The sequence below is a fragment of the Lolium rigidum genome, chromosome 3 (genome assembly GCF_022539505.1).
Source record: "Lolium rigidum isolate FL_2022 chromosome 3, APGP_CSIRO_Lrig_0.1, whole genome shotgun sequence".
NCBI classification, from domain to species: domain Eukaryota; kingdom Viridiplantae; phylum Streptophyta; class Magnoliopsida; order Poales; family Poaceae; genus Lolium; species Lolium rigidum.
In genome coordinates this window covers 261,719,055-261,733,553 of record NC_061510.1, presented here as the reverse complement: position 1 = coordinate 261,733,553, position 14,499 = coordinate 261,719,055, and the positions used below count along the sequence as shown (strand labels likewise).

Genomic DNA, 14,499 nt, shown 5'->3' with positions numbered 1-14,499 from the left:
TCAACAGATTTGTTAAAGGCAGTTTGTGTACTAATAAATTCTTTAAGCATAGCTTCAAGTCCAGGGGTGTATTCCTATTATTGTTGTAAGAATTCCCATAAGAATTAGCATAACCGTTACCATTATTATAAGGATATGGCCTATAGTTATTACTAGAATTGTTCCGATAAGCATTGTTGTTGAAATTATTATTTTTAATGAAGTTTACATCAACATGTTCTTCTTGGGCAACCAATGAAGCTAATGGAACATTATTAGGATCAACATTAGTCCTATCATTCGCAAGCATAGACATAATAGCATCAACCTTATCATTCAAGGAAGAGGATTCTTCAACGGAATTTACCTTCTTACCTTGTGGAGCTCTTTCCGTGTGCCATTCAGAGTAATTAACCATCATATTATCAAGGAGCCTTGTTGCTTCACCAAGAGTGATGGACATAAAGGTACCTCCAGCAGCTGAATCCAATAAATTCCGCGAAGAAAAATTTAGTCCTGCATAGAAGGTTTGGATGATCATCCAAGTAGTCGAGTCCATGGGTTGCGCAATTTTTAACCAAAGATTTCATTCTTTCCCAAGCTTGAGCAACATGTTCATTATCCAATTGTTTAAAATTCATTATGCTACTCCTCAAAGATATAATTTTAGTAGGGGGATAATATCTACCAATAAAAGCATCCTTGCATTTAGTCCAGGAATCAATACTATTCTTAGGCGAGAGATAGCAACCAATCTTTAGCTCTTCCTCTTAATGAGAAAGGAAACAATTTTAATTTTATAATGTCACCATCTACATCTTTATACTTTTGCATTTCACACAATTCAACAAAATTATTCAGATGGGCAGCAACATCATCAGAACTAACACCAGAAAATTGCTCTCGCATAAGAAGATTCAGTAAAGCAGGTTTAATTTCAAAGAATTCTGCTGTAGTAGCAGGTGGAGCAATAGGTGTGCATAAGAAATCATTATTATTTGTGCTAGTGAAGTCACACAACTTAGTATTTTCAGGGTTGGCCATTTTAGCAGTAGTAAATAAAGCAAACTAGATAAAGTAAATGCAAGTAAACTAATTTTTTTGTGTTTTCGATATAGCAAACAAAACAGTAAATAAAGTAAAGCTAGCAACTAATTTTTTTTGTGTTTTGATATAATGCAGCAAACAAAGTAGTAAATAAAATAAAGCAAGACAAAAACAAAGTAAAGAGATTGAGAAGTGGAGACTCCCCTTGCAGCGTGTCTTGATCTCCCCGACAACGGCGCCGGAAAAAGAGCTTGATGGCGTGTAACTCACACGTTCGTTGGGAACCCCAAGAGGAAGGTATGATGCGCACAGCAGCAAGTTTTCCCTCGGAAAGAAACCAAGGTTTATCGAACCAGGAGGAGCCAAGAAGCACGTTGAAGGTTGATGGCGGCGGGATGTAGTGCGGCGCAACACCGGAGATTCCGGCGCCAACGTGGAACCCGCACAACACAACCAAAGTACTTTGCCCCAACGAAACAGAGGAGGTTGTCAATCTCACCGGCTTGCTGTAACAAAGGATTAACCGAATTGTGTGGAAGATGATTGTTTGCGAGAGAAAACGAGTAAAACAAGTATTGCGAGCAGATTTGTATTTCGGTGTTAAAGAATGGACCGGGGTCCACGAGTTCACTAGAGGTGTCTCTCCCATAAGATAAAAGCATGTTGGGTGAACAAATTACAGATCGGGCAATTGACAAATAGAGAGGGCATAACAATGCACATACATGTCATGATAAGTATAGTGAGATTTAATTGGGCATTACGACAAAGTACATAGACCGCCATCCAACTGCATCTATGCCTAAAATGTCCACCTTCAGGTTATCGTCCGAACCCCTTCCAGTATTAAGTTGCAAAGCAACAGACGATTGCATTAAGTATGGTGCGTAATGTAATCAACAACTACATCCTCGGACATAGCGCCAATGTTTTATCCCTAGTGGCAACAGCACAACACAACCTTAGAACTTTCTGTCACTCTGTCCCAGGTGTCAATGCAGGCATGAACCCACTATCGAGCATAAATACTCCCTCTTGGAGTTAAGAGCAAAAACTTGGCCAGAGCCTCTACTAATAACGGAGAGCATGCAAGATCATAAACAACACATATGTAATAACTTGATAATTAACATAACATGGTATTCTCTATCCATCGGATCCCGACAAACACAACATAGAGTATTACGGATAGATGATCTTGATCATGTTAGGCAGCTCACAAGATCCAACAATGAAGCACAATGAGGAGAAGACAACCATCTAGCTACTGCTATGGACCCATAGTCCAGGGGTGAACTACTCACTCATCACTCCGGAGGCGACCATGGCGGTGTAGAGTCCTCCGGGAGATGAATCCCCTCTCCAGCAGGGTGCCGGAGGAGATCTCCAGAATCCCCCGAGATGGGATCGGCGGCGGCGGCGTCTCAGTAAGGTTTTCCGTATCGTGGTTTTTCGCATCGGGGGTTTCGCGACGGAGGCTTTAAGTAGGCGGAAGGGCAGAGTCGGGGGCTGACGAGGGGCCCACACCACGGGCGGCGCGGGCCCCCTTGGCCGCGCCGCCTTGTGGTTTGGCCACCTCGTGGCCCCACTTCGTATGCTCTTCGGTCTTCTCGGAAGGTTCGTGGCGAAATAGGCCCCGGGTCTTTGTTTCGTCCAATTCCGAGAATATTTCGTTACTAGGATTTCTGAAACCAAAAACAGCGAAAACAACGAACTGGCACTACGGCATCTTGTTAATAGGTTAGTTCCAGAAAATGCACGAATATGACATAAAGTGTGCATAAAACATGTAGGTATCATCAATAATATGGCATAGAACATAAGAAATTATCGGTACGTCGGAGACGTATCAAGTGGCGTATACACTCTGGCTGCCAAGCCACAGTACACCCCGTGATCCATGTTTCTCAACTGAAGAAAGCTCTGGGAGCAGGTATCACCGTGGATACTGAACTACATGAGATTAAGAACACTAACTGTATTCCTGAGCAGGTTCTTGGAACTCGTTGGCACCAGAAAAACTCTATTTCTCTTTGCCAAGTGCTCGTGAAATGGTCTAAGCTCCCTGATGCTTTGGCGACCTGGGAGTGGCTTTAAGAGATGGAAGATCGTTTTCCAGAATTTCCAGCTTGGGGACAAACTGGACCTCAAGAAGAGGAGAATGTTAAGGACCTGAGCATGTCAAGCGCGACACAACCTACTCGAAAACAACGTCATCACCTGCGGAGGTTTGGCTGAAGACCAGCTCGCATCAGTGGACCCGAGTGGACCAGCTGAAGGCCAATGAGGCGCTGACACGTTGAGGAGATGACCAAGTCCAAGTGCCAGCAGGTCTGGCAAGGTGTTGGTATAAATAGGCAGTGTTCGGTTCCTTTTACAACTGTCGTTGGACCAAGTTGTAACTGAAACCTTTCCCCATCTTGTTGCTCCTCTCTCCCTCCTGTTTCTCTGAATCCTTCCCCAGATTTATTTATATCTCGAATTGCTGAGAATTGGAGCACTGTGATTTCTAGTATTAAGTGGGTACATAACAGACAATGATTTCTGGAAAAGGATTTGCGCGTGCTCATGAATGCCTAAAGAGCTCCTTTTGTGATTATATTTGGATGCAGACAGCTGACTCGAGACGACAGGTCGGTGCTGGCAGTTAATCATGCACTAAAAGAGATGTTAAAAGAGTGAAGGACCAGAGACAGGTTAAGCTCGTTAACCGATAATTTCTTAGACTACTCTAGTGGGAGTAACATAGCTAGTAACATCACACATCTCAAGGCATTTGGTGACATGACATGCTAATAAATGAAGAAAGAGAGTGAGGTGGTAACTAGCTATGTTACCATAACATCACACACCTCAAGGCAAAATGAGTCTACAACATAATAAATGACACAATGCATGACACCACATATAAGTTACTACCCACTATGAAGGTAGTAACCTAAACTAGTAACATGGCATATGTTACTAGTCTAAGTTACTCCCCACTTTGAGCAGCCTTAGAAACAAACTGATATAACTGACGGGTTAGATATAGGTTAAGCTTGCCAGTTAATCGAAAAATATCCTTACAAACGAACTAGAACAGCACAAGGTGCCCTATATGACGGAATCGGCAGCTCAAACACTTGATTTGTTCTGAGAAATGACATAGCAAGAACGTGTTCCAGTTCTAACATGTTGGTGACGTTGGTGGAATAATAGAAATGTTGAAGGAAAGAGAGGGAGATATGCTGAATATGATGGATGTATTATTGAGCCTCATGAGCGAGTATATATAAGCGTACAGGGATCATCTTGGAGTGCAAGACAAGACATCTATCTCTATCCTAGACTACCTAGACCGTACGTATACTCTAACACTCCCCCGCAGTCGTAGCGGGAGCGTCGTGAACAACATTAACGTCGTGGACGGTCATACTGGAGATAAACCGAAGTGGATCCCAGAAGGCTGACACTCCCCCGCAGTCGTAGCGGGAGCGTCGTGGACGGAGTTGCGTCGCGGATGCTTGGACTGGAGAGGAGGCTGGTGAGGCGCAAGCGAGGTGGTAGCCCTTTATGCCGATGTCGAGGTAGCCGAGAGCGTGGGTGCTGCAACCTTGGTCGAGGGAGCCGCGCGAAGGGGGTGCCGTGGTCGATGTCGTGGTCGGGTGCCGGTGTCTAGGTAGCCGCACATGAAGCCGCAAGCGCGTAGTGCGCGAGGAGAATGACGGAGACGCGTCGAGGCAGTCGTGGAGAGGGTGTCGATGCCGAAGTCGATGCAGTCGGAGCTGTCAAGGACGAAGTGCAACCATAGTTTTGCCAGAACCAGGCGCACGTCGGGGACGAAGGCATACTCTGGTTTTGCCAGAACCGAGTACGCATAGAAGAACTCGGCGGTGACGCGGTCGTCGTCGAAGCTGATGAATACGAGGCACCAGTCCGAGCTTGCCAGGCCCGGGGACGCGTCGGGACGAATGCACGTACCGGTGTTGCCAGTACCGGGCGTGCGGGGGTAGGGAACATTACAAAGTGCGCGCCATGTCGGAGTAGACTAGTAGAGGAGGTCTCGACGATGGTGTCGGAGTAGAGGAGCAGGTGGTGTAGTCGGGGTAGAGGCGAGTCTCGACGACGAGTGTTGGAGTGGAGAAGCAGGTGGCGTAGTCGGGGAAGAGGCGAGGACGCTGGCGGCAAAGCTGTAGTGTACGAAGACGTAGAAGGCGGCTAACCCAGCGGTGACCTAGGCTGGTCATGCTGGACGCATAGACGGGCGTTGCGGTGGTCGGCGAGACCAGCGCGACCTGAAGTGGTTGGCGAGCCCAGCGGCGACCTGGGGTGGAGGCGCGGCGGCGGTACACGAAGTAGGCGAGGAAGACCCGGCAGCGTGACGAAGACCATGCGCGGACGGAGGCGACCCGCGCCGAAGGGGCAGCGCTGTGGTGGCCTCGAACATCGATGCGCGGGGGACGGCCAAGGTGACCGTGTGCAGCGACGGCACGGCCCGAGGGGCCGGCGTAGCTGCAGGGCGCTAGTCGGGGCAGCGGCGGGAGACCACCAGCGACGTACACGCCTCGGAAGGCGCGTCGGAGGCCGGTAGCATGAGCCAAAGGCGGCGGCGCTGCGGCCCGAAGGGGCAACTCAGCGGCACCCCGATGCTCGATCGGTGGTAGGCGCGTGCTCGGGGACGTGCTTGGCGTAGACGTGTGCGGGGTCGGTTGATCAGATCGACGGCGGCACGATACGCGCCATGGCGTGGACAACGCGCAGATCGGAGCCGATGGCGCTGCAGAACTGGACGCCTATACTGCCGGATGCACGGCTGGAACGGTCGGCCTGGGGTCCGGTACGACCGGCCTGGGCGCCGGTCCAACCGGCCTGGGGCCCGGTCTGACCAGCCGGGGCGCCGGTCCAACCGGCCTGGAGCCCGGTCTGCCGGCCTGGGCGCCGGGTGACTGGGCGGAAGCCCCTGGATAGCAGCCCGGTAGGCACCGGTTCTGGGCCCGGTTTGGTCCGGTCCGACCCGGTCTGGAAGCCGGTCCGGCCGGTTGTAGCGCTGGGTAATCCGGTCAGGTGGCCGGTCTGCCGGCCGTGGCGCCGGCCCGTCCGACGGATCTGACCGACGGCGGCACGATACGCGCCATGGCGTGGACGACGCGCAGATCGGAGTCGATGGCGGCGTTGTGGATGTAGTCCCGGTCGATGGCGACGAAGACGGGTAGGCGATGGAGACCGCGTGAGCAAGAACAGCCTGCTGCGATGCACGTAGGGGCGCCCCGTTTGCGGCGCGTGCGGCTGTGCCGTGCGGTTGATGGCCGGTGCAGGTCGATGTCGTTGTCGGAGTAGAGGCGACCGGTCGGTAAACCAAAAAGGAAAAACGCCGGTCGAGCGACCGGCGACGCAAAAAGAAAACCAATCTACGGATTGAAAAAAAAAAGACTCGAGGGCAGCGGATCAACGAATCGGCGGACGAACCCTCATACGGGTTGCGCGGCCCCCGAAGTAGGCCATGGAGATTGACCTCCCCGGGGGGGCGGCGCTGACGGAAGCGCGGGCGGCGGCTAGGTCAAAATCAGCGCCGCTCTGATACCGTGTTGAAGGAAAGATAGGGAGATATGCGGAATATGATGGATGTATTATTGAGCCTCATGAGCGAGTATATATAGGTGTACAAGAATCATCTTGAAGTGCAAGACAAGACACAAGATCTATCTCTATCCTAGACTACCTAAACCGTATGTATACTCTAACACTCCCCCGCAGTCGTAGCGGGAGCGTCGTGAACAATATAAACGTCGTGGATGGTCAGACTGGAGATAAACCGAAGTGGACCCTAGAAAGCTGACAAGAAACAAGTTGAGGGAGGGTCAGCTGACTATATATCACTACCGACAACATTGTCTGCCGTTCTATATGCCAAACTGTGTAATACCTCGAGCAGTTCGATCAGCAAGGCGAAGAAGGAGAAGAGATCGACCTGAAGAGGGTTTTCTGAAAATCAATACAGATGCTTCCTATATCCCAGGCGAGATCGAAGCCAGCTGGGGGAGCAGTTCGGGATTGTTGCGAGTGCTGGCAGAGTTGCAGGTGTTACAGGCAATGATGCGACTTGCGAGCACTGGACAATGGACATTGTAGATTGGGCCGTGCTACACCGAGGTCGACCTTGTTTTGTGCCTAACGCGAGGTCACTCCGACAATACCATAAAAAGCAACGCGGAGGGACCACCCTTTCCTGAAATAGAAAGAAGAGCTCGCGAGCGGGAGAGATTGAGAGAAACTCTCATGGCATTGAACACATGTGGGGCCACAACCCAGATGGTCCAAAACAACATCTTTTCTACCTACTACTCCTCGTTCGATCCCATCTTCTCCACAACGAAATGGTCCAGTTACATCTGGAAATCAACCGGACGACAGAGGAGAACAGCAGAAACAAGACCGACGTGTTACATCAAGATCTCAAACAGAACAAAAGAGGTGAACAACAAGATGAACAAAGATAATTTGGAGCAGTTACATCTCATCCTAGCAAAAATCCTCCTCCTCCATCGGCATAAGTTTTTTTTCCACCACACCTTCTTCTCTAACAAACTTACCAGTTACATCTTGCTATTCTTGAGTATAAGAGCATCTCCAGTCGCGTCCCCCAAACCGTCCCCCAAAGGGATTTGGGGCGCGCCGGACAAAAAAACGTTCCCAGCCGCGCGCCCCAAAGCCCTTTTTGTCCGGCGCGCCCCGATACGGTGTCCGGCGCCCGAGCCCGTCCCCGTCCCACAGGGGACGCTCCGGGGACGCCGGACACAACGAAAGCGAGGCCAACCGACGCGGGCCCGACGCGTCAGCGGCACGGAAGGCTAAAACCCCGTCGCCTACCTTTGGTCAAGCGACGTTAATGGCGTCCCCGTTTTCCCAGGCGACGCAGGGACGCGTCTCGTCGTGCATGGCCGCGTGGCCGTCCGCGCCGGAGTTATTGCGTGCAACCACCCGCTGCCGCCGCTGTTTTAAGACGCCCTCCAGTTATCGCCGCTCATCATAATCCTTCTCGTCGCCGCCGCCTCCCCCTTCCCGCATCCTCTCCTCGCCGCTCAAAAATGTCGAGCTCGTCCTCCCGCAAGATCGCCGCGGCGAACGGCTTCGGCCGCGGCAGCCTCACCGTGGCGGAGGCGTGGGCGCCGTACCACGCCCGGTATCCGATCCCGCCGGACGTGCGGCTGCCAAGCATCGGCGGCCGGAAGATGGCCGTGAACGGCATTGGCATCCCGCCGCCGCCGAAGCCGTGACACGCAGCAATGGCGGGACGCCATCAAGGCCCGTCGGGCTCAACTCACCGCCGAGGAGCGGGCGGATCCGACATGGGCGGCCAAGGACAACGACGACTGGTGGACGACGTACTTCAAGGCCAAGTACGACGTCGAGATGCACAGCACCGACGGGCTCATCGGCGGGCCCAACAGCCTGGAACAGGGAAGGCCGCGCCCTGTTCGGGGCGTTCCGGGCGCACCCTCGAGAACGTCATCCGCGGCCTCCGCAACGGCGCTCCGCGGCTGGAGATGCCGTCGCCGCCGCCGCCGTCTCCTCAATGGCAGCCGAGGAGGACGACGTACTCGTCCTCCTCGCACTCTTCTTCCTCGGGGCCGGCGCGATCGACGCCGTCGTCGTCGTACCGGTCGGCGCCGTATACCGTTCCCAAACGGGAGGTCAAGGAGGAGCCGGCGACGCCCGTCAACACGAGGCGTGGCGGTAGCGGCAGCGGGCGGCAGCAAGGGAGGCGCGGCGGCGCCCTCCTCATCCCGAAGCCGGAGGTGAAGGAGGAGCCGGAGGAAGCGTCGCAGGCGGCGCTGCCGGCGGAGTACGAGCGGCAGCAGCGGCTCATCGCCAGCAGCGACGACCCCGAGGACTGCCCAGGGCTGCGGGCGGCGTTCCCGGCGTCCATGGACGACAAGGACGCCCGGAGGGGCAACCTGGACGCGGCGATCGCCATGTCCATCCGCGACTCCGGCAAGCCGCTGGTGGACCTCACCGACGACGGCGAGGCAGGACCAAGCGGCTTGGTGAAGGACGAGCCCGTGGACGAGCCCGTCGACGAGCGCGTCAAGCAGGAGGTCGTCACCGACGAGATGTACAACTTCCAGCAGTACTACGACGCCTCCGGCCGCCGCAAGTGGTTCTAGATTAGGTTTAGTTTTAAAGTTAGTCAAATTTCGTTCGAATCTATGTAAGTTTGGACGAATCTAATCGAATCTAGTCAAGTTTAAAATTTGCGAAATTTTGTTTGGGGGACGCGACTGGGGAGCGACGTCCCCAAACGCGGCACGAACGAAACACGTCCCCCAAACGCTCAATCCGGCGCGGTTTGGGGGACGGTTTGGGGGACGCGGCTGGAGATGCTCTAATACATGCATGGATTCATAGTTGAGCAAGTAAAATCTGAAATCTAATGGTGATGGAGAGAGATCAGAAATTTGTGCTACATCTACTTTAACTGCATATAAACATCAGCCTGCAGGTACATCTAATTTCAGGTCACATCCTAAAAAGAAAAAGATGCAACATTTCCTATAAAGTAGAGGAAGAGTAACATCTAGTAAATGATGTAGGAACTAGGAAGAGTAACATCTAGTAAATGATGTAGGAACTAGGAAGAGTAACATGTAGTAAAAAAATGAGGCGTGCATGCTTGAATAAAATTATGACAGTAGTATATAGTAGTACGAAAATCAGTTACAACAGAGGAAGAGTACCATCTAGTAATAAAATTACCATGTGTTACATCTCCTGTCATAATTCCTACAATGTAACTGATTTATACTACAAAAAAAAAATTGAAATATGCTCCATCTGCGGGCAAGAAAAAATGTTTATTACTAGAAAATTGGCATGTGTTACATCTAGGGAGCAGAAAAAACTCCCATCTGATGTAGATTTTACCTAGGGAAATTACAGCGTGTTAAAATCTTCATGTCATCATTGCTACAATGTAACAGATTTGACCTTCAAAAAATAACACATGTTCCATCTAGGAGCCAGAAAAACTCCCATCTAAAGAATTTACACCTAGCAAAATGACATGTGTATTACATCTACAATCTAGAAAATTTCCATCTAAAAGATTAAAGCTCGGAAAATTATGATGTATTACACCTCCTGTCATGATTGAAACAGTATAACAGATTTACCAAAAACAAAATGGTAGATGTTCCATCTACGGGCCAGAAATACTCCCATCTAGAAAATTACACATAGCAAAAGTTATAAAACAAAAATGTTGTGCATACGAAGTTTTCTATCCATATGTGTACGACCATTCCTTTGCACCTTGCGATGGTCAGCAAATGGAACACACACGGCTAGATGGAAACATCGCACAAGGATCAGACGGAATTTATCTTACGTGCAGCAGTACTCGCTATAAAAAGATGTGTTACATCTACCGGGATACCCTAGAGGAAAATCCCATCTAATAAAGTACACATAGCAAAGCTGGATATCTGTTACATATATGGGTATATACCTGAAACATCTACGGGGCATGAAAACATACATCTACTAAAAAAGAGATTACATCTAGAAAATTCAGGTGGAGATGTAGCCGTTACCAGGATGGAAGCCTCCGCCGCTGATATGTAGCTTCTAACACGCGGATGCAACCCCCGCCTCCAGGGTGCAGCAGGCTCCGCCGAGGATGTAGCCTCTACCGCGGGGAGCAGCAGGCCCCGCCGGGGATGTAGCCTCTGCCCCGCGACGATGCAGCCTCCGCCCCGCTAAGGTGGCGCGATCGCTGCGAGGATGTTGCCACCACGATGATCTACCAAGACCGGTGTGCAGCGCCGCCGATTTACCAACTAGGCAAACACGTAGCTGTCGGATCGACGATAAACTCGCCAAGGAATAGGCAGGAATGGGTAACGGATCGAGGCGGGCGGAACCTCCTCCTGAGCCTCTCCGCTGGGCTGGGCTCCGCCGCGCGCCAGTGAGCTCGCGGCCGCGCGAACCGTAGTGAAGGCGGTGGCATTCGAGATGGCGTACGCAAGGGCCGGAATTGCAAGTAAGGCCATGGAGGAGCAGGACCTCTCGGGGCTGGCGACGGGAGGACCAGAGCGGCCCGGGATCTCGGGTCCGGCGGCGGGAGGACCAGGGCGGCCGGGGATCTCGTCACGGCGGTGCAAGAGCTCCGGCGGCGGCGGCCGCGCGCACCGGTTGCTAGACGGAGGGCTGGGCTGGGGATCTGATAGCGACTTGCAATTTGGTCAGGGGAAAGGGAGATGGGAAACTGGGAACGGGAGGAAAGAGTAGTTGTGCTTGCTTCTGGTGCTGGCAGTGCGTTCCGGTCTTTCACAACGAGTTGACCGGGCCGTTAGATTTAGATCGCGTGGCAGCGCCGAGTGACCTCGTTTTTAGCTAGATCAAGGTCGACTACGGAATAGAAATTGCGTTGTAGATTTGTACTCGATCTTGGCACGATAACGGTGATTTTCGAAACTGACTCACAACTGCTGGCTTTGGTTCTGAATATCTAACAAAGTTGCCCATGAATGGCTATTTTAGTTAGATCATATGGGATTCCGCGAAACAGTGTGTTAGATCTATCGATCCAGAGTTTTGTATTGGAAGAATGAAAAACTCTACGTGTAGAGACTGTGCGGAAACTTGTCCAAGTGGTTTATTTTCCTAAAAATAGATAAGAACATTACAAGATAAATTTCCACACGAAAAGTTAAACTTGTAGCCAATTTTATGATTTTTGCACGTTGATAGTCATACAACTTTAAGTAAACTTTGCAGGGAACAACATGATTTTACGAGAGAGTAGATTTACATTTAATTAATTCATGCAAAATCTGTTTTCCACGTATTTTTTTTTGAGAAACACAGTACAAACGCAGACGCTCACATACACGCGCATACACTCACCCCTATAAACGCACACACGTACACCCTACCCCTATGAGCACCTTCGGAAGACTGAGCCGGCGGATTGGATCTTGAAATTGACGAAGTCACCACAGGCGCCTCGCTGTCGACAGGAACGTCGCCTCCCACTGAATGAATATTCCGTCTTTATGAGACACACAGATGTCAAACCTGGGGTTTGAAATCTGGTGGGCTGGGGTACAACCACCCTCCTAAGTCCTAAACCATCCAACCTCAGGTTGGTTCTCGTTTTCCACGTATAAAATAGCTCAATCTAAGCTTTGTTTACTTATCCTATGAAACTCTTGCAAAATATGGAAACTGATTTTGTCCGTGACATTTCAACATCCTGTGATGCTAGCTACACTGTGACGGGTCTAGGACGTGCCCGGCAAAGACGACGGCGCCAGTCTCCTCCTCCACAATGAAGTAGGCGAACGGATGATCAGCGACAAAATCTACCCATGGCTGCGGCGTCGCGGAGGCTGTAGGGTTGATACAAACCATGGTGGCGGCGGCAGCTTCAGTGCCTTCCTCGTTCACCTCAATGATTGCCTTGTGGATTACGTTGTTCAGGCCCTGCCGGAAACCGGAGTGGTCGTCCTCCGTCATGTCGGACAGGTCGGCCTTGGGGCTGAAGGGAAGTTGGAGGCCTAACTCCTTCAGGTTGTCGACGACGCTTTGGTGGAAGGACAGCTTAAACCTGGGCACACGGAAGTCACGGACTTCGATCTTGCGACGAGGCATGTGTTCGTGCAGGAAGCTCGGACGTGAAGCGATGGCGTCGATCAGGCTGCGCAGGCCGTCGTCGGCGTCCGGGAGGAAGATGCACATGGAGAACTGTGTGGAGTTGGAGATGATGTTCTGAGTGTTGTTGGAGCTGCCGTTGTTGTTTATGGACGCCGTGGATGGAGAACTGTTGGATTCATGGCGGGGAGGAGGAGGAGCACGAATGTATCCATCAGGATTGACGAGTGGAGCACGCCGGGGGAAAAACGGTGCAGGCTTCTTGGTATCTCGTGTTAAGAAGGCGTCCAACATCTTGTACCGAAGCTTTAGCACCTTGAATCCGTCGTGCACGGCTACGAACTGATGCTTCCCGTTGTGCATGAAGGGCACGTCGACGGCGCCGCCGCGTAGCCGGCGGAACGGCGCCTTCTCCGTGTCTCCCTTGCTGAAGGGTTCTTCCCACTTGCCCTTGAAGTACACGGCGTTGCCGAGCACGACGCGGGTGTCCGGGGTCACGGAGCCTTCGCTGAGAACGAAGTCGATGAGGCCGTTCGTAGCGCGCGCCGCCCACTTGTTGATCAGCCGGCATGCTCCCCTGTGATCGCCGCGGAAGTCGACGGTGGACGCCTCGACCTTGTACGCGCCGTCGACCACGGCCTCGCGGAAGCCGGGCTTGAGCGGGCACGACAGGTCGCTCCACACGCCACACGCGAACGCGAACCGCGGGCCGCCGGAGCCCGACCGGTCCTGCAGCGCGTCCCGCGTCGCGCCGACGAACTCGTCGAGCTCTTCGCGGGACCGCGCGCCGAGGACGCTGAGGATCTCCTCCAGAGTGGGGCCGCGGGCGCCGGCGGCCACGAGCGCCAGCGCGGTGTAGATGGACAGCGGCGAGAAGACGATGTTGCTGTCTGGGTGCTTGTCGGCGAGGACACGCGAGAGGCCGGCCGAGAGCGCCGCCAGGCCACCGGAGCGGCCGACGGCAGACCGCCGCTGATCCCTCGTCAGCACGGTTGCTCGGAAATCCATCGTATCGACGGGTTCAAGATCGACCGTTGTTATCACAGATCGCGATCAAGGAACAAGACTGTTTGTTTCGTTTGCAGGCACCGTGAATCAAATCCCCGATCGCTTGTTGCCTCCCGATACTATCTCAAATTTGGAACTTTGTGAGAGACACAATATTGTTTCCGTTTCAGATTTCCTTCCCCTCTCTCTGTATATTATTCGATCTATCGACAGAACTTTCCTTCGTTTTTTAAAAAAATTTACTTTCCTTCGTTTTAACTCCAACTTTTTATTGTTCTAACGGTTGAGTACGGCCCGACCACGACGTGCAAAAGATATTAAACTGGAACATATTGCCAAAATTTGCAAAAACTCTATAAAAAGGCCGACCTTCGTGAAGGGAAAACAACTTGCTCTGCATGCGACAAGTAGCGCACGCGTGCGCGTAAAATCTCTCGGAAGTGGCCTCCTGCCGCCACGCTGTCGCAGAGGGAAGCAAGGTGGGGATAGGGGAGAAGAGAGAAGACTGGGTTGTGTCAGTTTTTCCCTTTTTCTTCTAGATTCATTTTTTTAAAAATGAAATATCTTGAGAACCGTAAGTCCAAATTGCGAACCGTTTTCACTTTTAAGATCCTCGCATCGAGATTTTCAAAACTAGATCCCATGTTGATAGGTTTGGAGATACTTTTTTTTCGTACTTCCAATAATATTACGATGGTACCTGTGGTGTGTACCTAACTGTACTCGTGTTTTAACTGATAAGTATTTCTGATTTTAGTGTATTTGGTGCAATTTTTTTCCCTTTACTCGCTAACTGTACTCGCCCGTGTGCGGGACTGTACCTGTACTTAC

General features: G+C 51.7%; 1 protein-coding gene across 1 annotated transcript; it reads right to left on the bottom strand.

Annotated features, from left to right (window-relative positions):
- Nucleotides 1-12,270: 12,270 nt before the first annotated feature.
- On the bottom strand, nucleotides 12,271-13,668 carry LOC124696452 (putative serpin-Z8). The gene is made up of 2 exons (XM_047229182.1): nucleotides 12,933-13,668; nucleotides 12,271-12,761 (listed from the first exon to the last, which is right to left on the bottom strand). Exons 1-2 carry the CDS (start codon nucleotides 13,666-13,668, stop codon nucleotides 12,271-12,273), a joined length of 1,227 nt encoding a protein of 408 aa, XP_047085138.1.
- Between the last annotated feature and the right edge of the window lie 831 nt (nucleotides 13,669-14,499).